Genomic DNA, 22,546 nt, shown 5'->3' with positions numbered 1-22,546 from the left:
CTGCTGCAGCCCACAACAGTCACCCTGACACATTTTCACACACTCTCTCTCTGAGCAAAAGTTTCATTATCATTAAGGTCAGCTCGGTGTGAGTGTGTGTGTGTGTCAGTGTGTGTGTCAGTGTGTGTGGAGGGGGTGGGCGGGTGATGCACACTGAATAGAGAGAGAGAGAGAGACAGAGAGAGAGAGAGAGAGAGAGAGAGAGAGAGGACAGAAGAGTCCGCGGAGGAGAAAAGGAGGACAGATCGGAGCAGAAAGCAGGAGGCGCTCCGCTCCGTGCAGCCAGTCAGTCCGGAGGATGCTGCGCTGACACGCGGACCGTCGGCACTCTCTGATCGGATCACACCGCACATCATCCCGCTGAGAGAGAGACCCCCGGAGAGCCCGTCTTCTTCTTCTTTCTTCTTCTTCTTCTTCATCCGCACCCTTCTCTCCCTCCTCTCCCTCCTCTCCCTCCTCTGGACCGGCTCCTGTCGCCATGCCGCCGGCCGCCTGCTCGGTCGGGTACCGCATCACCTCCTTCCTCCCGGCGGTGCTGTGGATCGGGCTGCTGTGGAGCAGCGTCTCAGCAGGAGGTAAGGGAGCCGATACCACCTTTTTAATTCTGCATGCCCCCCCCCCCCCCACTCCAAATGTCCTCTGTCCTGGCTCCTGTCCAAGCTGGAGGACAGTTGCACAAAACAACTCGTCTTTCTTTCTGGGTATCCCTCAGACTGATGCGATCTCCTCTCCTCCTCTCGTAGGAGGAGAAAGATGGAGATGGAGATGCTTTTGAAGTCCTGAAATAAACGCTGTTTACTGCGTTTGGCTGAACAGGCATCCTCACACAGAGTCCATGTGGACCCGAGCCCACTCGTGTGCGTGGGAGCGTCGATCAGGAGTGAATGCAGGGAGAGATTCAGAGAGAGATCACCTGTCAACAAGCTCTGCAGATCAGACTGGTGGTCACGCACAGAGTGGGAGACAGACTGGGGGATCCCTCCAGTCTGAGCAGCAGCACGGAAAACATACAGAGCGGCAAAGTGAGGAAAGTTGAAACGGAAAGAAAAGCTGTGCATCTTCTTTTAAAAATGCCTCCCAGAAATTACTTATGGATAATTTGATCGTCATCTCAAACCTCGACCTTATCATAGTTGCAATGTGCGCAAGAAAGTATGTTGTTTTGCACATCCGTCCGTTGTTAAATGATGTTTTCTGGCGAGGTTGTTCTCCAGTAGGTGATACCGAGGCAAACAGTATGTCAGAATAGCATGTTAGACAGTTAAAAATAAGCAAGAGGAGATTTTTATTTCAAGACTTTTATTTTGATGTGATATTTTCCGGTTATTAAGTGGAAATACTACTGCTTTTGTCCACAGGGGGCTCTAAGGTTCTTTGTTTGTAGCGTTAAAGGAACAATGTGTTGCAATCATGCCTGCAAAAATGAGCACAGTGGATCAAATAGCCAGTTGGAGTCATAGACTGTATATTAGTTTGAAATCCTGTTGAATATACAGTCTATGGTTGAAGCAGGTTTGCAGACTTGGAGAAGCTCTGCAGGCTGCAGGAGCTCTGCAGGATGCACAGAGCATTGTAAACTGACAATAACAAGCAACAACAAGTTGGTAAAACTACAGCAAATAGTATGTCAGAGTCATATGTTAGCTAGTTAAAAAGATTTTGGTTTAGATAAATTTTATTTTTTATGTTATATTTTGTCTATTAAGGTGGAAATACTACTGCTTTTGTCCACAAGGGGCTCTATAGTTCTTTGTGGTAGTTTTAAGGAGCAATGTGTAGAAATTAGATGTGCAAAAATGAGTATATTAAATAAACCTGCCTGTCTGTGGCTGAAGCGAGTTTGTGGACTTGACTCTGCACAGCATTGTCCATTGACAATAACAAGCAACAACAAGTTGGTAAAACTACAGCATGTATGTCAGAGTCATATGTTAGCCAGTTAAAAAGATTTTGGTTTAGATAAATTTTATTTTTTATGTTATATTTTGTCTATTAAGGTGGAAATACTACTGCTTTTGTCCACAAGGGGCTCTATAGTTCTTTGTGGTAGTTTTAAGGAGCAATGTGTAGAAATTAGATGTGCAAAAATGAGTATATTAAATAAACCTGCCTGTCTGTGGCTGAAGCGAGTTTGTGGACTTGACTCTGCACAGCATTGTCCATTGACAATAACAAGCAACAACAACAACTTCACTGTGACCCTCCTCTTCCAAGCATGTAGGAGACACTATGGTGGCCATGCAACTCACATAAAGCACTAAAGTCTGTGTCTAGAGTCAGTGTTTGGTTTGTCTGTTTTGGGCTACTGTAGAAACATGGCTGCTCAACATGGTGGACTCCATGGAAGAGGAGCGACATGCAGGCTGTGAACTTCAGGGCAGCCAGAGGGAGCTAAAAACATGATTTGTGGAATTTTGGGGCGTCTCTAAAATATTTTTCTCTTTCTCCATTATCATAGATCACGTGTAATGTTAGGAAATCACTGATGTCTGACTCTGACTGAGGGTGACTATTTATGTTTGTGGGCTGTTTTGCTATTTGACCTGTCTGTGTTTTGTTTGTCAATTAAATATAGTCATCATTTTTCAGACTCACTGTAGAACATAGTGCTTCACGCAATCTTGATATCTGTGTGGAGGTTTGATGTGGCCTTTTTCTTTCTTCTAGCTTCTTAACTGTGAATATTTTCTGGTTTCTTTAGTCCTCTCTGACAGTAAACTGAGAACAACGTCTTGGACTTTGGGAAACACTAATCACCATTTTACAGACCAAACAACTGACTGATTGATCGAAAAAATAAACGACAGATTAATCGACTATGTAATATAAAGGGCAAGAAAGTCTGTGGTGGTGGGGTGGACGGATGGGCGAAATAAACACACTTTCACGCAGGAGACACAAAAAGTCAATGTTATTTAAAGTTTTATGTACAATGACATTATCATGTGACTTATCTTACTTATGTCATGTGACTTATGCAACATAACATACCTATTTTAACCAAAACCATGATCTTTTAAACCTGAACAAGAAATTTTGTTGCCTAAATGAACCAAACTGCAACTGTTTCACAATGGTAACCACGTTTACTTTTGTTACCATGGCGATAAAGGTCACCTGACTGTGGATGATGATAAAAGTCACCTGATTATCCACAGAAGTTAATGGGAAGGACTGGTGTTTGCACTGGATGCTATTTGAAAATGTGAAGTTGTGTTATTTGTATGCAGATTGAAGAGACCTAATTTAGTTTCAGAACCAGGAAGTGTAGGAAGCAGTTTTTAGGTCTTGACTCGTGCATAAAGTCTGGATGTGTCATTTTCTGTTGTCTCAACTTAAACTGTTATTTTAATTAATGTTAATCTAAATTGCAAGTCCCTCAACTTAATGGGAGTCGGTACTAAATCTCTAAATTGCCCCTTTAACAACGCTGCTCATAATGTGAATCTTTTCTGTACTGAGCCTCTTTTCTTTTGCGTTTCATGTTTTTCAAATCAAGTTTAGAGCTGAAACAATCACTTGACAGATCAATTAGTCAACTGCCAGAAAATTAATCTGCAGCTGTTCTGATAATTGATTACTTGTTTAGTCTCTTTTTGCTTTGTGAGTTTTGTTTCTCCATTTAAAAAAGCAGCTTTTCTCTGTTTTTATATCTCTTTAAACCAGAAGTGGGATTGAATCACTGTTTTGCGAGTCAAAAGTCAAGTCGCAAGTCTTTGCACTCAAGTCTTAAGTAAAGACTGACAAGTCTTAAATCGAGTCCTGGACAAGTCTTAATGTAAGAGTGAGTTTCAGGCCTCACTGAGTTAAAAAGTTTCTGAGCTGTTAAGCTAACATTAGTAGCTGTGTTAGTATCAGCCTTGACTTACTGATCCTTGTGGAACTTTAAATGTTGAATGAAACTGGATGTTGTTGCGTCTCCATCTGTAATTTTGACCTGCATGTTTTTGCATTCTGCATTTTGTTCCTTTTTTTGTTTGACAGCCTCATAGTTTTTGTATGTGAACGAAATTATCTTTGGTCATTTGATCTCCAGCTGGAGCTCAGTAACGTAACGTCAGTTCTTCATGGTTCTCTGCAGTCTGATTGGTGCAAACAAAGTGGATCTGGGGAAATAAAGTGTCGACTTGTTGAGAACGAAGACTATAAATGCAAACTGATTCAGGAAGTGAATCGATTTGTGGAATCACACTTTTTAAATAACAGACTTTTTCATCTCTGGTGTTGGGGAAAAGTATCAAGTATTTTCAAGTCAAAAGGCTCGAGTCCAAGTCAGATCATGAGTTATTAGTGTTAGCAGAAGGTGAGCAGCATGCAAGTCATGTGACTCGAATCCACGCCTCTGCTGTAAACTTAACAAATATTGGCTTTGGAGTTTTGGTTGATAAAACAAGCGACTGGAGACGTCGCCTTTGGTTCAGCTAATCTTCAGCAGTTTATATTTTCTCTGTAAACTTGCTGCTCTTAGATAAATTAGGTTACATAAAATATGTATATTATTATTGTCATCACAATAAAAAATGTGTGATATCTGTCATGGCCTCATTCTGAACATGCTGTTCCAGAAGACTGCACCACTTTCGCTGTTCGGGTTTATTTTGAAAATCTGAAGTGACAGTTGGTCTCATATTGCTGCTGAATGTCCCACGACTGTCACTGAGGACTTCTTTAGTCTCTATTTCTTTCTTTTATGGAATCATAAAATCATAGCACAGTACACCGAGTTTCCACATGTACCTCATCCCTTCCCTCCACCGTCACACGCCCAAATAAACACAACAAAAACCGACAGACAACCAAGCAAAAGAGCAAATAATGGAAAGGAAAAAACACCAAAATTAATGGCAACAATATTTTAATACTGCTTAATTTATGGTGTGTATATAAAAGTTATGAAGTGCAGGTTCAGAAAAAGTGTCTGATTGATGTCCTCGGGAAAAGTAAGAGAGCAGTGGAGACCAGAGTTCTTGAAAAATATGTTCCTGATTATTTTTTTCTAAGGTCAGTCTCTCTAATGTTCCAAGAAAAGCATAAAAGTTGGAGGGGATTCGTTTTTGCAAAATAAAAGTATACATTTCTTTGCTAAGTATGTTATGGTAATTAATATTCTTCATTTTAGTGTGTAGTTCAATAATTTATGCATCACACACACACACACACACACACACACAATTCATCAATCGGCTCCCAGCAGGCTTCAGTCTGCTTGTTAATCCTTGTCACTCCTGTCTTTTCTCGTGTACTTGCACAAATGTTCGATCAGTAAATGCAGCCACAAACACACACACGTAACGTACACACACACACACACACTCACACACACACACACACACACACACACACACACACACACACACACACACACACACACACACACACACACACACTGCGTATACACACTGCATCACTGGTTTTTCATCTCACTGTCGGTGTCTGTGCTTAATGAGATCACCCAGCAGAGATGTAATGTCACCGAACAGGCTTGTGATTGTGTGTGTTTATGTGTGTGCGTGCGCGGATTGTGCCTGTGTATGAAGATAGGCTGGATCACTGCGTGGTCTAATTTCTCGGGGTGAGAGTGATAATCTGCCAGAAAGACAGCTTGACAGCTGAGTGCAGATTCAGGAGCTCCAGCTGGGAAGCAAAGCCAACTGCAGTTTGCATCCAGCGAGCAACACGGAGCCCTTTTATCGACCCACACTGGCATTGTTTTGTTGTATAAAGTTGGTTGTGGATGCATGTTGGCTTAAAAAATATAGATCCTCTCCTCCTCTCTCCTCCAGAACTCATTCATCTTGTAACTCGCCTTTCTCCTCTCATCACATCACCTCTTCCACTTCCTTCCTCCTGTCCTCTTTCAGTGGGCTCTCGTGTTTTTTTTTTTGTTTTTTTTTTTTTGCCTCCCTATTACTTGTGAGTGAGAGGGCAGAAAAATGGAAGTGAGGGGGAGACAGAGGAGATTGTTTCTTATGGTTGAGTAACTCTGGCCTTATTATACAACTAGATCCTCAGGCTGCAAACTTTGGGAATAAGCACCAGAAAGAGACACAGGATGAGGGAAAGTGAGGCTGAGGCGAAAACAAACATGGAGGGTAGTTTGAGAAAGAAAAATGACAGAAAATACTTTGTATTAGGTCTGCAACGAGAAGCTATTATCTGTATGTTCATGTAAAAACAAAAATCTGTATATTCTCATTTGTGCCCCTTAAACATATACGAGTTTAGCTACTAACAAAACAGACAAAAGAATGAAGCATGAAGCAAATGCTAGATTATTTGCTCGATTAATAATTGTTTGGTCAATAAAATGTCAGAAAATATTCCCTAAGCTCAAGACAACATCCTTAAATGTCTTGTTTTGTCCTCAACTCAAAATGATTCAGTTTACTGTCAGAGAGGAGAAAAGAAACCAGAAAATATTCACATTTATTGCTCCAACTGATTAATCGACTATCGAAATAGTTGGTGATTCATTTAATAATCGATTAAAAATCAATTACTCGGCTGTTGCACAGCATATAATGAGCTGTGGTGACTTCCTCTTCCTTCTTCAGTGTTCATGGTCTGATTAAGAACTTGAGATGACCTGCAGACAACAGTCACTTGGTCTGATACACACAGCCAGGGTCCTCAGTGATGACAAAAGCATTTTAATATCCTTTTTATGAAGGTAGATTTTGTTCTAGATCTTGATATCACTCTAAAGAATGATTATGCCAATTACATTCGCCTGAGTCATGACTCTGAATAAACGTGTTGTGACTTTTGTGCGTGTTACCTGTTCATGTATTACATCCTCATGAAACAGACGGTGCAGTTTATCTGTGAATGACTTTTGATTGGAAGAAGCGCCGGCAGAATCGGGTGAAATGGCAGGAAGACAAATTTGCAGAGGCACACGGCAGGTCGAAGTAAAGAGGTGCTTGTAAGACAAAAGCAGGCAGGAGAGCAGAGACAGAAACAGACAGAAAGTTGGAGGTGACCCCATTTTAATCAGCGGCACTCTTGGCCCAGCAGCAGCAGCAGCAGCAGCGGCGAAGCACAGGTGGGCTTAGAAGGGGCTTAACCTTTCATTTCCAGGAGAGCTCACTGGAATATGAGCCCCTGATTAACATGGTTATACAGATCATTGTGCTCTTAATGAAGAACTGATGCTGTGTTTTCTGATAGCTGCAGTCCAGGTTTAAAGTAATGCAGTCATGGTTTAGCATGTTTAGCTACATATGGTCTATATGTTGTATTTTAAAACTGATTCCCTGCTGGTTTCAGGCGACTACCAGGGATGTTCCTGGACACTAATTTCCCCGTCAATTAAATGCAAATTTGAATTTGGACTAGTCGCTTAGTTTAACAGTAAGAAACTCTCGGGAAGCAGTTAAAATTGAGCACAATTTATTAATTGATCATGATAAACACTGTCTGAAAAACTCATGTGTTTTAAGAGTCATTTGAAGGCAGTAATCACAGTCTACAACAGCCAAATCCTATTTTGATTGCAGCTGAAATGTGTGCCATTTTGTGCCATGCAATACAAACATTGTGCATCAGCCTACAAAACATGACAACAACTCATTAAATGCTTCACCTTTTCAGACTGAAAAGGATCACAGTCTGCAGGTAACGTCGCCCAGAGCTGACGTTAGCTGCCAGCCTGACCAAAGTTAGCAGTGCTAGCAGCAGCAGCTGCTCTGCCAGCAGGTTAATGTCCATGTCTGTGCTGAATGTGGTCACATATTGTCCAGTCAAGTGGTTATATACCAGTTTATTCTGGTGCAGCCTACATTCAACTTTATTTTCATTTTCTAGATGAAAACGCTGCCAGACCGCGCTGGTTTTATGAGCGGTCATCTGTCCAACTTTGTGGATAACAGCATCCGCGGTTGGGTGGGCCATCGGGGCATTTGTGCTGGGCGAAAGGGGCTGCTGTCTGACAAGTGGCAGGCAACTGCATAACAGCTGAGAGAAGGTCTGGTGCCGACTAGCAAGGGTGGCGATGTTTAACTGTATAGTCGACTAATTGTGCATATCCCTTATGACTGCATGCAAAATCAACCTGCAGGGACCTTAAGAGTCTCTCACAGTGTGAAAATGCAAAAATTTATTGTCAATTGTAGTTGTGAGCAGGGACTCTTTAAAAATAATTCTAGTTACATTCAAGGATGTGCAGAGTGGAAATCAGTGAGATTTTATTGATACCATTGCTATTATCGATTCTGCTGATTGGTCCAAATCTTCATTGACGTCTTTAGTGATTCCTGCTCAATTTTCTGTGTGGAAATAAAAGTTGCCTACACAGATTTTCAGCATTAGTGCCACCGTTTTATTATCTCTTAGTCTAAATGCTGTGTAGGAGCAGAGTAGACAAAATTAATTTAAGTTTTCTTTAGTCAAAGAGAAAATCTCCTAAGCCTGCCTCCTCGGTGCTGATGTTATTATAACAGGATATTTACCCTCAGTAACAGGCGTGTTGCTCAGTTGGGAAGCTGTGCGTGTGTCAAATACGTGTCATTCCTGGAATTTAAGTCAGCGTTGTGCAGAGACAAATGATTATTTTACAGACATCGCAACAAGCTGTGTTGTCGTCTTTCCTTGTGAGATGAAGCCACACTGTGTTGCTCCCTGCTATGACTCCTTCTCACTGAAAGTTTCCAGCAGTGTAGATGAGGGCTGTGCCGTGTCATACCGTCCACGACAACATGGTATAAATTTTTATGTGATGACAGAAACGACACCTTCTAACTCACACAAGAAATTAGAGGCAATGCAGAAGTTTCAGCACTGATATTCTACCTCATTTGATGGTAATCCAGTTCTGACCACATTTTTATTTTATTTTTATGAACAGTTAGCATTTTGTTGCTGTAAAATCTGAGCTCCATTTTATTAGGTGATAATATTCTGCAGGCTCCTGAAGAAGGTTGAACAAGGTTAAGTTACTGTCATCAGTGACAGCAGCTCGTTGGAAAAGAAGGATGGAAAACGCTGCTCTTTTTGTTTGCACTAACAAATGCTGCTACCTGCAAGCTGCAATCACCCATAAAATGTTGTTCAGTAGATTTTTTTCTATATTGTAATAAATATTATTATCGCACTGAAATATCGTGATACCTCTCATATAAACACGTGAGTTTGATGTAATTGTTCTGCACAGGAACACTGAGATGAAGGTCGTGAACAGAAGCAAACAGAATCACATCATCTGCAAAGATGCAAATATTTTTTTATAGTAAATCAATCGACTAATTTTAAAAGTAAGGTGCAGATTAATGGCTAATGAAAATAACTGTTAAAACAACAGTCACCTCGGTCTTAGATGATAAGGAAGATGATAAGGAGAATAAGGAACGAGAAAGTCTTTAGTATTTGTAGAAAGTGGGGGAGATGGATCGTTCAAACCACCCAGGATGAACGAGGTTCAAGTCCTGTGTGGAACAAAAAGTAAAACATGGAGTTGTTTAATATTAATATTTTGAGTAACTTTCATCACGGTCAGGACATGTGACTACAACACTAAGCTTTTCCACACTAACCTCGTCACTTGTTTCATAAACCTTTTCAGTTAATGAAACGTGTGTCACCTGATCGCCTCGGTGTTTTTGAGTACCGCTGATTTTCGGTGCGTGTAGGTATGAGGGTGTGTCGTGTTTTGCAGTGTGTGACTGTCAACAAAAGACGCATCGATTAAAGGACTTGACAGAGTTGCTGAGGCAGGATTCTGGTGGACTGGACAATTTGGAACCGGTTTTCAACTGGAACCGTTTCTTGATTCCGATCCCAAGTCCATATAGTGAAGTCATAATAATGTGAATTTAGCTAGCAACACATCAGAATACTTTTTTTTTACACTCTGAATGTGCTTTAACAAACTCATATCCACTCAGACTAAGAGGTGCGACATCCTCACACTGCAGAGTCAGAGGGAGGACGAAACACAGGACTTCTGCAGTGGAAACTGGGCTTTGCAGCAACATGTTGTCTGGTTTTAAGACACTAACACAACTGGTTAAGGAGAGGGAAGGACTCAAGACCACACCAACCACTTAGATCATTCATTAAACCTTAAAGGGTCAGTATGGATTATTTGAAGTGGTATGAGGTACTTATCCACAGTCACTGCAGTAGTTTAGAGAAGAGAGGAGTAACAGGATGCTTGGAGCTGAGAGCTACAGACACACAGGAGGACAGTCTTTAGAGATGGACTAACATGTTGTTGGCAGTAACAACAATATAAACTGAAGCTACGTTTTGGATCACACATCACTTTGTGTTTGCAGCGGACGTTCATTTGCAAGTTTTTATCCTTGGGACAATTTAAATTTTTAATGTAGTCTTATTTCACTTCGAGCTGTTCTTGTCTTGGCTGATTAAATTTAATTGCTTTATGTATTCTTAAAGCCTTATTATTTTACTAATTTGGCTTTTTATTATTTTTCTTTTTATCACCATTATTATCCAGGTTTGTGTTTTTTATTTATTTTTTATGTGGCTAATGAGATCTCCAACTCAGTGTATTTCTAAGTTAATATTAAGGTTGAATGAAAATGTCTTCAAAAACATATTTTCTAAAGGTTAGTTTGCAAGTTGCTATTAGGCAGAAAATCTAAAGATCAGATAATTAGTTGCACCAAAAAAGAGAAAAGGTTATCAAACAAAGAGCTGAGCAAAGGCACCATAAATGAACCAAACATCTATCTGATCATCAAACTTTTTTTCTGGGAATTCACTTTTTAAAAATGACACACAACTGAGACTCAAATCACAATAAGTCTTATCAATAAATCAATAAATAAATTAACATTCCTGGTTGTTTTTACTGCCATTTCTGCATCCTTATACTCTCCTGACATGTTTATTTAAAACATACACACGTTACGTACTTTATAAGTGAGACATAAATGCATTTATTCTGAGTTTACAGGACATCTCATTGCTTTATTTCTTCCTCTCAGGAAAAAAAAAAAAAAAAATCATAAATGAGACAAAGTTAGTGTTTTTAGGCAGAATTAACAGGCTCTTGTTTTTTTCCTCTCATCAGTAAAATAATGTACACAGTTTAAATGCTTTATAAAAGATGTAACTCTTAAATTTGCTGAATTTCTTCCCTAGTCTTTGATTTATTTGCTGACCCAAATAAAACTCTCTTGTGACTCACCTGTGGGTCACGACCCAGTCTTTGGGGATGGCTTATATAGAAAATCCATTTTGAAATATTAGCTTTGGAAAATTGAAAGCATTAATATTAAGAATGCACACATTTGCATTTAAATGGCTAAAACAAGAACCTCAGATGACCCTAAACACACCTTGAAATTTGCTCAAAAATATCTAAAATATTTAAACAGAGGCTGAAATCTCAGGGGGGACACAATCCTCTTGGAAAAATATGATTTGCTCCCCCAAAATATCATTGTAAAAAATAAATATGATAGTCATGACATGTTAGACATTACTGGACTGTATTTATGGTATGTTATTATTAAGAAAAGGGCAGGTAATATCAGATTTTTCTCCTTTTTCAAAGTGGAATGTGTGTGAGTAGTTTGTGCTTGAATGTTCTGTCTGTTAAATAAACTAAACTACAGCACTCAGTACAGTGAAACACATTTATACTCGTCATCGATCTTCATCTTCTCTGCAGCGAATTACAGGTTACTGTTGGCATTTTGTTGTTAGGGAGCCGCAGAAACACCAGCCGATGTTTGCAGCTGTTTGCTCGAGTCAGTGAGGAAAAACTGGCGATGCAATGTAGCATTCCTTAGCTGGGTGACAGTTTTTGTTAGCAGAGTCACAGCACTGCTTTCTGTGTCCCCCCTCAGGAATTGTTCTTGAAAAAAATTAATGGAACTGTCCCTTCCAAAACAGATTTTTGCCCCTGCATTTAAAAGACTGCCACAGAGTAAAAGCCACACTTAGATCCTGCTGCAGCGTTTCTGTCGGTTCCAGGGTCTTTGTCCTGACTCCTCTTTGTATTAGGGAGTGTGTGTTTATCCTTGTTTGTGTTTGCTGCAGCTGGAGGAGTGTTGACGTCGAAGCACAAGCTGCCATCTCAATTAGTCCCTGCACTCATTAGGACCAGAAGTGAGAGCTGCAGATTCTCCGTCTCTCACACACTCTGACATATGGTCCAGGCTTCTGCAACAAACTTACTAGAGACGACAACATCCCAGTGAATTATTCAGAGATGAGCGTGTGTGTGTGTGTGTGTGTGTGTGTGTGTGTGTGTGTGTGTGTGTGTGTGCTCGTGTGGGTGGGTGGGTGGGTTTGGAGGAGTTGGTGGGGAGGTTAGCGCCTCCCATGATGTTCTCCTGGTTCTAACCTTCGTCTGTGCGCAGTGTTGACATCAAAGGAGGACGCCTGAAGCAATGGCAGGTCTTACCGCCGGTGATGTCTCCACCTCAGCAGGTCTGCCTAGACCTTTGTGACCCAGTGCGGCTGTTTAAAGGGCTTTGAGAGTGTGTGTGTGTGTGTGTGTTTGTTGTTCAGAGCGAGTTGTTGGTGCCTGCCTCACTATCCGGGATTATCCTCTCTAGGATGGCTGCAGGATTGCACGGATGCTGCTGACACTTCTCTACAATAGAAGCAATTAACTGAAGCTTAACTTTGTGTTTGTCTGTTTTAAGCCCTGGATGTTTGTCTGTCTGTGTGTGTGTGTGTGTGTGCATGCATATAATATGTGTGTGTGTGTGTGTGTGTGTGTAAACTGTTCAAGTTTTTCTATTATCTGTCTCTGTTCCTGGGCCTTCATTTATCAAAGCATTCTCAGAACAAGTTCTAAATACAGTATGTGCATAAATTGTACGTATTACCATGAATAAAAAGGATGAACATGAATCATGTGTATCATCATCAGTCTGGATTGGTTGCATGAGTCTGACTGATAATGCATTTTTGCAGCTGTTATCAACATTGATGTTTGAGAGTTTAAAAAATCTAATATAAGAACACGTTTTAAATTTTTTAGTCACATAAACACATAGAGCCTGATTTACTAAAATCCCAAATAAAGAGTGCTAACTTGCATGTGCAATGCTAACACTAGCCTTTACAACGTCAGCTTGGTGCAGTCGTATCCCTTCCAGAAGCTTTGTAACCAGCCTTGAACTGTAGTGTCTTTTTTTTTTGCAGATGTAGTAGACAGTGGCAAAAATCTGAAGACCTGATCATAGCAGAAAGAGGGAGATTTATTCAAATGTCTTTGGGAACTATTTGGATTTAGAAGGACGATGATGTGGGTTCCCAAACCACAATCATTTGCGAGGGTCCTGGGGGAGAACGCATTTTAGGGCACTCATCGCCAATCTTATGTGTGGCAATAAATCCATACTTTATCTTGCAGCCTTATACTTAGTTTAGGCTGCACAGCACAGTACAGTAGCTGGTCGTGAGCTTCTTTGCAGCTAAGCTTTTGTCAGTTGGGCTTTCGGTTTGTTCGTCAGCATTTTGCTTTTCAAAAACTTTTTTGAGAGTTAGCACTACGTAGCTAGCTAAATTCCAGGAGCAGAGCAGCAAAGACAGGTCAACAAAGATATGATGAATAATGTTTTGACTGGCAGACAGTTAGAAAGATGGACACAGCAAATAAGATTTCAACATGTTTTACATAATTTTATGTTATTATAAATGATAATAATTACTTGCAGGGCTAGCTGCTGAACCACTGCAGCTGATGAGCACGTTAGCGCTAGTCATTTTGCCTTCCTGACATTTTGTCAGTGCTGGTGTGACTAAACCTTTAATTTAGAGTTACCTGTTGAGGATAAATGCTGCAGCCAAGAGAGTCTATTTATTGTTGTATTATTGTCTGCAAAGATTCTCAGTCATCCAGGTCACGGTATCCGTTAAAAGTGGTCATAGACAACTGGACTTGCTTAGGTTTTTCAAGATCTTCAAGAATCTAAGCAAGTCCAGTTGCTTATGATAACAACAAATACTTATGTAATTGTATATCATGCTGTGTCTGCAATGTTTTCACTATTTCCATCCTTTATCTATTGTTATACAACCACGCAGTAATCAGGGGTGAATGTGGTTCTCTGACTGTGCCTCGGTTAAGATATCACTCTGCCTGTTGCTGCTTGTCATCATATTATATATAATGTCAAACTTACTCTCAGTTCAGCTTATGGCAGCTGAGAACCCTAAATTGTCACATTCTAAATGGGATTCAGCGCAGCCAGATTCTGTTATTTGACATTTATTCGAGTGACTTGTCCAAAAATAAATGGAGCATGACACAGCATGGAGACACTTTGCATAAAAATTATTGTAGGTAACAAAAAAAGACATCAGGTCACAGTGACACCGTGGAGCAGAAAGAAGGAAAAAAAAACATTATTGGCATAATTTGACAAACTGAAAAACTGAGTTTCCAGTCTCTAAATGATGGTACATATTAACAGTAGAGTCAGAATTTACTTGCACCTACAGCAGGTATACATGTTGGAGTGATTCTACTATGAATGTACAGACACTGGTTGATCAGATGAATAGAATCGAGTGTATACATGGTTTAAAGGAGTGGTTCAACATTTTGGGAAAATAAGCTTATTTGCTTTCTTGCAAGGGTTAGATGAAAGGATCAGTGTCATTCTCATGTCTGTCCAGTCCAAACTCTGACGCTGTACGTACCCCTGAAGTGTTATTTCTGGAGGCGCCCCTCTAGTGTGTTTTGATGCACTGTTGTAGACAAGTGATGTGGCATAAAGAGCAAGAAAGGTGGCGTATGGAGGGGGTGGATGGATGGATGAGTCAAACAAACACAAGTCTTTCACCCAGGAGACCAGGTTACGTGTCCCGACTCAAACTAAAAGCCAGTCATGACTTATTTTGAAGACGTTGTGTAACTTGTATACAAAAAGAAAAAAAGAACACGCTGCCTCAACTTGAAAAAAAAGCTAATTTTCATTGATCTTTTTAAATAATTCCAACTCAGCCATAATGAGACTTTTATAGTTACAGCAACTCAATTAAGTTGAATCAACTAAATTTTAATTTTTTAAATTTTGCTGCTATTAACTGCTCAAATTACTTCATTTAAGTTTATTTTTTATTTTACTTTCAGACTACTCAGAAATGTCCATGCAAATCTTAAACTTAATTTATTTGAGTATTAGTAAATTATTTCATTTCAGTCAGGATAATTTACACGTAACAATTACAGTTTTATGATCAAACTGTTTATTTTAAAATCAGCAATCAACTTATGTCCAACTTATGTTTTGTGTGCCCAAAATAAACATATCAATACTTATAAATAAATAAGTATAAATGCAATTTATTTTTTAGAGAGATTATGTTATATTATGTTATGTGTGTGAACTTTTGTTAGAAACGTATACTTATTTTAACCCAAACCATGAGCTCTTGTGATTTTTCTAAACCCTAAACAAGTAGTTTTTGTGCCTTTATTTTGAAAGTCTGCCCAGACGTTGCGCATTTGTTATTGCTAACTGGACCCTGGAGACCTGAATATGCAAAACTGTTCCAATCACTGACATATTTGATGTTTGGAGTGAGAATATGTTGGTCTGCTTGAATATGGAGCGGTTAGCAGTTAGCTTAGCTTAGCATAAAGAATGGAAATTGGGGAAACAGCTAGCCTGGCTCTGTTTAAAAAAACATAAAATCCACTTCAGCTATCATCTTGTTTATTTAATCTGAACAAAAACTAAAGTGTAAAAACATAAATTTGTGGTTTTACGATGTGCAGGTCTATTTCTTGGCTGGGTGCAGCAACAAGACTCAGTCTTTATTCTAAGCTACGATAAGCTAACCATCTCCATGCTGCTCCATATTTAACAGAAGGGTGGCATCAATCTTCTAATCTAAGGCTGATAAATGAGAACCAGGGTTTGATGTCAACATCTCAGAGGCTCAGAGGCTCCATGATGAGACACAGAGAAACAAGGACAAGCAAAATGTTTTGATCAAATTGTTGCAAGAAAAGAAAAATGTTTCCACTCCTGAAGACAAATCTACATTTAATGCTTGACTTCGTGGGAAGGGCATTGAAAATGTTGTTCATTTTTGCTCGGTGGCAAATGATGAATTGTGATCCAAAGAGAGATTTGTTACGCTTGTCTGGGATTAAAGTGACAATTTGGATTTTCAGTCTGACTGAGTTACAAACACACACACACGCTCGTCCTGACACTTTGCCACGTCAAACTCACTCAGAGCAGATTGGCACAATCAGGAGTGTCTGCAGCCAAGCCTTTTAAAAGGTTAATATTTCAGTTCCCATTTGCCTCAAAGCTTACGCTAAGCCACCGCTCTGCTCCCTCATCTATCTGCCTTTGATACGGGAATCCCACTGAAGTAGGTCTGTTGACGCATTCGACAAACAACCGTCTGTGTGTGTGATAATCCACGCCGCACGACGCTTACGGCGACGCTGATAGCTACGCCTGTCATGCTGTCGAGCTGGTGTGTTTGTCTCCGCTCGTACTTCAACTCCAATAGGTCTGAGAGAGCTGCAGAGACGAGCCGAGCATTGTGGGATAGATAGATAAAAAGGATGTCTGGCTGTTTTTTCACTCTGATTGGCTCCAGTCTGGGCCGTGAGGTTCAATGTATCAGCGCCGCTCCGCTCCGCTGCCTGGTCGGGGGATTGATTGATTGATTCCTGTCACGGGGTGCGCAGAGTTCTCGCACCGACAAAGCCCTTCTGAGCTTTACAGAAATTTATGGTCCAACAGTTCTGAAGCGTGATGTAGGATGAATTTAAAGGCTGAGGAGATGCAAAGCCTCCATCCAGACTCCAGCTTCCTGCAGGATGATGGCTGCCAGTCATGCTCTGCATGGTTGTTTATGTCAGATTGATCCACAGACTTCTTCTTCTTCTTGTGTTTTCCAGGTAGTTCCACAACTTCCAGAAAATCGTTAAAGCAGGACTGAGGTGCTGCTGCTGTTGCTGCAGCTCGGTTGCTCAGAAATCATTGAGTCAGCTACTGATAGAAAGGCAGAAACCAGGAGTTTTAAACAACCTCACTGCTGGTTTTTTGCATGTTTTTATTTTTCTGTATATTTTAGATTGATTCGCCGCCCTCCAGCCAATTCAGGCTCTCCATTAATTTCTGCAGAGAAAAAAAAAAAATCAACTTGCAGAGACTTGAAATGTGCTTCTGATAGGTAATCCATCACAGTCAACATTTCGTTGCCTTAATTCATTCTGTCAGAGTTACACTGTCATTGCATTGTAATGCAGGAGCTCTGTAGGCTGCGATGTTCACTGTAAATAAATCTGGAAATATTGGACAGACACCAGTTTCTTTTCTTTACTTTACTGTCATCAATCAGCTTTTGTTATTACATCCACACTGGGCTCATAACCTCCCATTCACCGTGCTCTAACCGATTAAAAGTCAAAGCATTCATTGTCATATGCACAATTAAAAATAAGTTTCCCTCTGCCTTCCACTCTGAATGTCATTCAACAAGGACACACAGGTATAGAAACTGAAGAAAAATATAAAAATACAATAAAAATGATTAAAGGTATCAAGAGAGACAAAGAGAAAATATCTGAAATAAAGAACACTACATGCAGTTACAATATACAGTTTAAAAAATGTATGCAAAATATTTAAGCAGCAATAACACTTTATTTGAAGGGGTGGTTATGTGTTATGTTATAAGACAAGTGTGGCAACGCCTGTGAGCTGGTTCAGGCAGTCAGCCACAGCTGTACTGCTAATCACAGGTGACACGCCTCACTCTCTGTAGTACAAACCAAACGCACCCTTCCGATCTGGCGGTCTATTTAAACTACTAAAACCTCCAATTACTCCCTCTGCCTGTCAGAGTCATTACTGCCTGCATCAGAGTCACTGCCTGTTCATTCAGCCCCACCATCACCCCAGCATCCACCTGCAGGCTCCGACAGGACAGGAGGTCCAACGTATTCATTCATCGCTCCTCCATGTCTCTACATAAACATAATCTGTGAGCAGCGATGAGGTCGGAGCGAAGACGCCAAACTCTAACTGTGTTCTGCTGCTGCAATAAACAACGTGAGCTGTCTGACTGAACTTAACAGTAATCACAACAATAATGTCCTTGTTATGACAACTTAACGATGTCAATTTTTTTGTTTTGGTTAATGACAAGTTGACATTAAGCAAAACAAAAAGGTCTTTGTTATCATAACTTGACATTAATCAAGACAACAATGTTTTTGTTATGACAACTTGATATTAATCAAGACAAAAATGTCTTTGTGACAATTTGACATTAATCAAGACAACAATGTTTTTGTTATGACAACTTGACATTAATCAAGACAATATAACCTGTCATAAACATGCCGTAGCAGGCCTAATGATCAAACTTCAGGAACTTTATACTTTAACATTAACTGTGTCATACATAATTCCCTCAGTCTCAACTAATTTGAGTTTGTCATTAAATGTTAAACAGTCATAAATGCTCATGTTTGTGACAGGTGTCGTGTCATGATTATGACATTAATAAAGACAACAATGTCACAATGTCTTAGATGTTAACCAAGGCAACATAACCTGTTATAAACATGCTATAGCAGGTGTAATTATTAATCTTTTGAGCTTAGAGTTTTAACATTGAATTGTAGATGTGCTATGAATTTTTTCTCTGATCTCAACTACATTTGGACTTGTCATAAAGATCTCATTAGGTGTTATTACACTTGCAAATGCTTTTAGAGTGGTTTCATGAATAATCCCCTTGAGCTCAACCAAAGTGGCACCATTTGAACCTGTCATATAGATGTCAAACATTCATAAAGGCGTCTATGTTCCAGTGTCATGTCATGGTTATAACGGTGTTATGTCAGTCTTAAGCACGTCCTTCAAATAAAGTGTAGCAGAGCAGAAAAGAGGATAATGACGTGTCTTTGAAAAAGTGCTGCACAGATTTAGTGTTGCAGACCCACAGACGTCAAGCGTGACTAATAATTCTAATATATATATTTTAAATTGCTCTTGGTCGGACATCTGTGATTTGAGCCTCGGCTGCCAAAAAAACAGTTATGGACATTGTGAAAGAGGTGAAATCAATCACGTCGCTTGGCTCCAATCTGCAGCTGTCAAATACACACTTATAAAAATCCATACATGTTTGGCCGGTCGTCGCTGTTATCATCATTTATTGCACGATCCTGTCAGGATCTCCTGATCTGTGATCAATTTTCACTCAGCCAACACTGACTTTTGATCATTTACTCATGAAGGTCCGGACGGGAACAAAGCTGCCGGCCGTTTCTGAAACACAGGGCAGGTCGTTGATCGATCGATCGCGAAGGTCAGGTCTGATTGATTTGAGTCCTGAAGTAAAATACATTTTTTATCACATACTCTAGCTCCTCACTGTAACACCCTATATAAAGACTATAATGGACAGCTGGGAAATGGATAGTGTCCACTTTTGCTCTCCAGAAATCTGTGAATGTGCTTTTAGAGCACTTATATTATTCTATACCATAAAAGCCTCAGTGGTGCACTCAGGCTGGTATTTTTACATCCGAATCACAATGTTTGAAATGAATCTTTCATCAAAAGATAAATAGAAAAGACAAAATATTAAGCTTTATTATTAAGTACAGTGCAACACTTCATATCTGGTTTTACCTCAAGTTTGTGTTTCTTGTCACAGTTCATTTTTATTTCTTTTCTGCCTCATAATTTATTACTGGATGTTCTTCATGTTGACATTTGGGTCATGGCCACCCTGAGGTTCGCGCTAAAAGCATTCTGCCTTTTCTTCTCTGACTCCTCTCAGCTCTGCTCTCTGCCTCCTCTCACAATTGATGTGGCTGGTGAGGAGATACATCCACCTTTTCTTTTATTCATGGATTAAAAGCCACAGAGCCCACATACCTGTGACAGGCCAATGAACACACACACACTTACACACACACACACGCTGCGAAACAGTGAGCTGTGAGATCACTCCTCCGAGAGGTTAATTATTGGCTTTGTGGACGTCTAACAGTGTTGAGATTAACAGCATTTAGCGGATATTCATTTCAAACATGATGGTAATGACATCCCATTTTAAAAGCTGTATCCTTTGAACTGCAAATCACACATATATTACGTAATCTCAGAAAATATTTTACTTTATACGACCAATTTCCGAAGCACATTTTAGATGATTATAGCTTTTCAGTGTGTGCAAAGTTTCATGGCATCACAGTGAATATTTCAGCACCTTTACTTTGTCACAAAATCTGAGAATTAAAAGAAAAGGCTGGTGACATTACATTTTTTTTCCTTGTTTTTGACAAATTTCATGTGCAGACCAAAACCACCACCGTGTTTGTCCGTCTCCCTCTCCAAAATTCCATAATAACTATTGACTATACTGAGATTTTTCAGTAGCCTGTGTATGAAGCCAGTGGTATGCAAGATGCATGCTATTTCCTTGGAAATAGTACAATATGCAAGCACTGGACACTCTGCCGGCAAAAATATCTCACTCTGCAATGCAGCACTGACAACAAAACAACAAAATAACAGACAAAAGGCAAACAGCAACCCAGGCAGCTCTGGCAGAACATAAATAATGCCTCAGTATGTAAGTAAAGTTTCACTTTTCAAGGCGCATTTTTAAAATTAACATCATTGCACATGTTAACACAGTTACACATCTCCAGCTGAAAAGACACATACAGCTGTTTATTTACACAAACGTAAGTTGGAACCTAGTTTTGGCAATACATACTGTGATTTTGGACGCAGCGACTGAATTCCTGTCTGTGGCTGTCAGCTCCAAGCCCATCCTTTCCTATACTGAAGACTTAAATCTTCAGTAATTTCCTAAAACAGCTGCTCACTGTAGTTTTTATTAAACAAACAGGAAGTAATAATCCATTTGTCAGGGACTATTTTTAGTGGCGGATTAATCCACGTTTAATTGCTCTGATGAGTATTTGGGGCAGCAGGACCTTGAAAGTTAACTTGAAGATGCATATGGTTCATTGCACAAAATCATCTCAGCAGTCGTCTTTGGAAACTGTCTGGAAAAGGGCAGGGACTTTCAAAACTCCACGGACTAAATTCGTCCAGTCACATCTCCAAACCACATGATGTAGCCAAACTCTTTCCGAAGACAGCTGGAAGAAGAGCAGAAACATCTTTTCCATCAGGAAAGTGCCGATCTTTGCTCTTCTTTCGATGAAGAAAAACTCTCCAGTTCTGATGTTAATGATACTACAGCAGCATCTATGCTAACCTCTTTAGCTGAGTATACTCTGTTTGATTCTGGGCTGTCCGGGACAAAAGAAAGCCAACGTTGAAGAAATGTGGTGATATCTTTGGTTGTGGCTCCAAAACATTGGTCCTACGTTGCATTAGACGGACATTCTCATGGTCTTGCAACCAAAAATAGCCTAGTCTGTCTGTCTGTCACAAATATAAGATAATCATCTAACAATATGTCTGCTGTTATGACCTACGTGTATAAACCATCCAGTGGGAATGCAGCATGAAGTGGCGCGCTGAACGCATGTTTATGTATGCTAAAAAAATACTCATTGTTACCTCAAGCTCTCTTTTCAAAATTGCTGGCCCAAGTTGGCCTTTTTTCTCTTGCTACAACTGGGTCCACATTCTCCTCCTTCTCTTCTTTGAATTCTTTTCCATACACATAAATACCACTACTGCAAGAGCTCAATTCTTGCTTAGCTTAGTTAGGATTGTTTATCACTACAGTGGTGCAGATGATGCATGCAGATGGCATTTTCTTGACTTGCATCGTAGCCTAAAATTCTGAAGGGATGATCGTACAGTCTGCGTGCATCAAACCGGATGTTTAACCAAGTTTATTAGATCCATGTTGCACAGTGTGGCTGCAGCAAACTCCTAAGACTGATAAATTCTGGCAGTCTGTAGATGCCATTCATGAGCCGCCATTGTTGTTTTCGAGTGAGCAGTCGCTTCTCGCTGGCATCACACCTAAACCACACCCACAGCTGCCAGGAGTTCCTCCACAAGTGCATAACTTGAAGCCTGGCAAGAAGAATTCTCTTGTGAATCCAGCTGCCTTGCAAGATAAAGTGTGTGTGGGACTGAGTCAAAATAAACCGCAGTGTGTGTGTTCACTGTAATGAAGGAACATGGCAGCCTGTGCAACTCACTGATGCGTTTTTAATAGTTTTCGGACAACAGTGGAGCTCAATGGAAAAGACAGGCTTTAATACTCGTTAGCAGTTTTTCATGGGATTTGTTGACAAAAAGGAAATATGTAGAATATCACCAGGAAACAAGAAATATGACAGCAGCACTGGAGTAAATTATAAATATGATGGATGAATTCCATTTAGCTGTGTCAGTTTCAGGGTTTCAGGCTATTGTACACGCTGGTTCACTGTCACACTGTCATGGTTTACTGGGACACTCGAACAGCCGGAGCCATCGTTAATGTTATTAGGAGCAGCTGTGCTTTTTCCTGCTGCGACAAGTCAAAATGTCTGCTGTGAAAAAGGACAGCATTTCAAGTGCACTGCCGTTCAGCTTTAACATTAAAGGGCGCTTAGATAATCTGGCTAAATTAAAATGAACTTCACTGT

General features: G+C 40.1%; 1 protein-coding gene across 2 annotated transcripts in view; it reads left to right on the top strand.

The window, feature by feature from the left end:
- The first annotated feature begins 206 nt into the window (after nt 1-206).
- Nucleotides 207-22,546, top strand: part of sez6l (seizure related 6 homolog (mouse)-like) — an 83,247-nt gene continuing 60,907 nt past the window's right edge. For both annotated transcript variants that reach the window (XM_084746122.1, XM_084746121.1), the window contains exon 1: nt 207-575. In XM_084746122.1, the coding sequence (XP_084602248.1) occupies nt 479-575 (97 nt within the window). In that variant the 5' untranslated portion in view covers nt 207-478. The remainder of the gene's footprint in view (nt 576-22,546) is intronic.

The sequence above is a fragment of the Lutjanus erythropterus genome, chromosome 20 (genome assembly GCF_056507025.1).
Source record: "Lutjanus erythropterus isolate fLutEry1 chromosome 20, fLutEry1.hap2, whole genome shotgun sequence".
NCBI lineage: Eukaryota > Metazoa > Chordata > Actinopteri > Lutjaniformes > Lutjanidae > Lutjanus > Lutjanus erythropterus.
The sequence above is the reverse complement of the archived record's forward strand: the minus strand, read 5'-3'. Positions and strand labels throughout refer to the sequence as shown.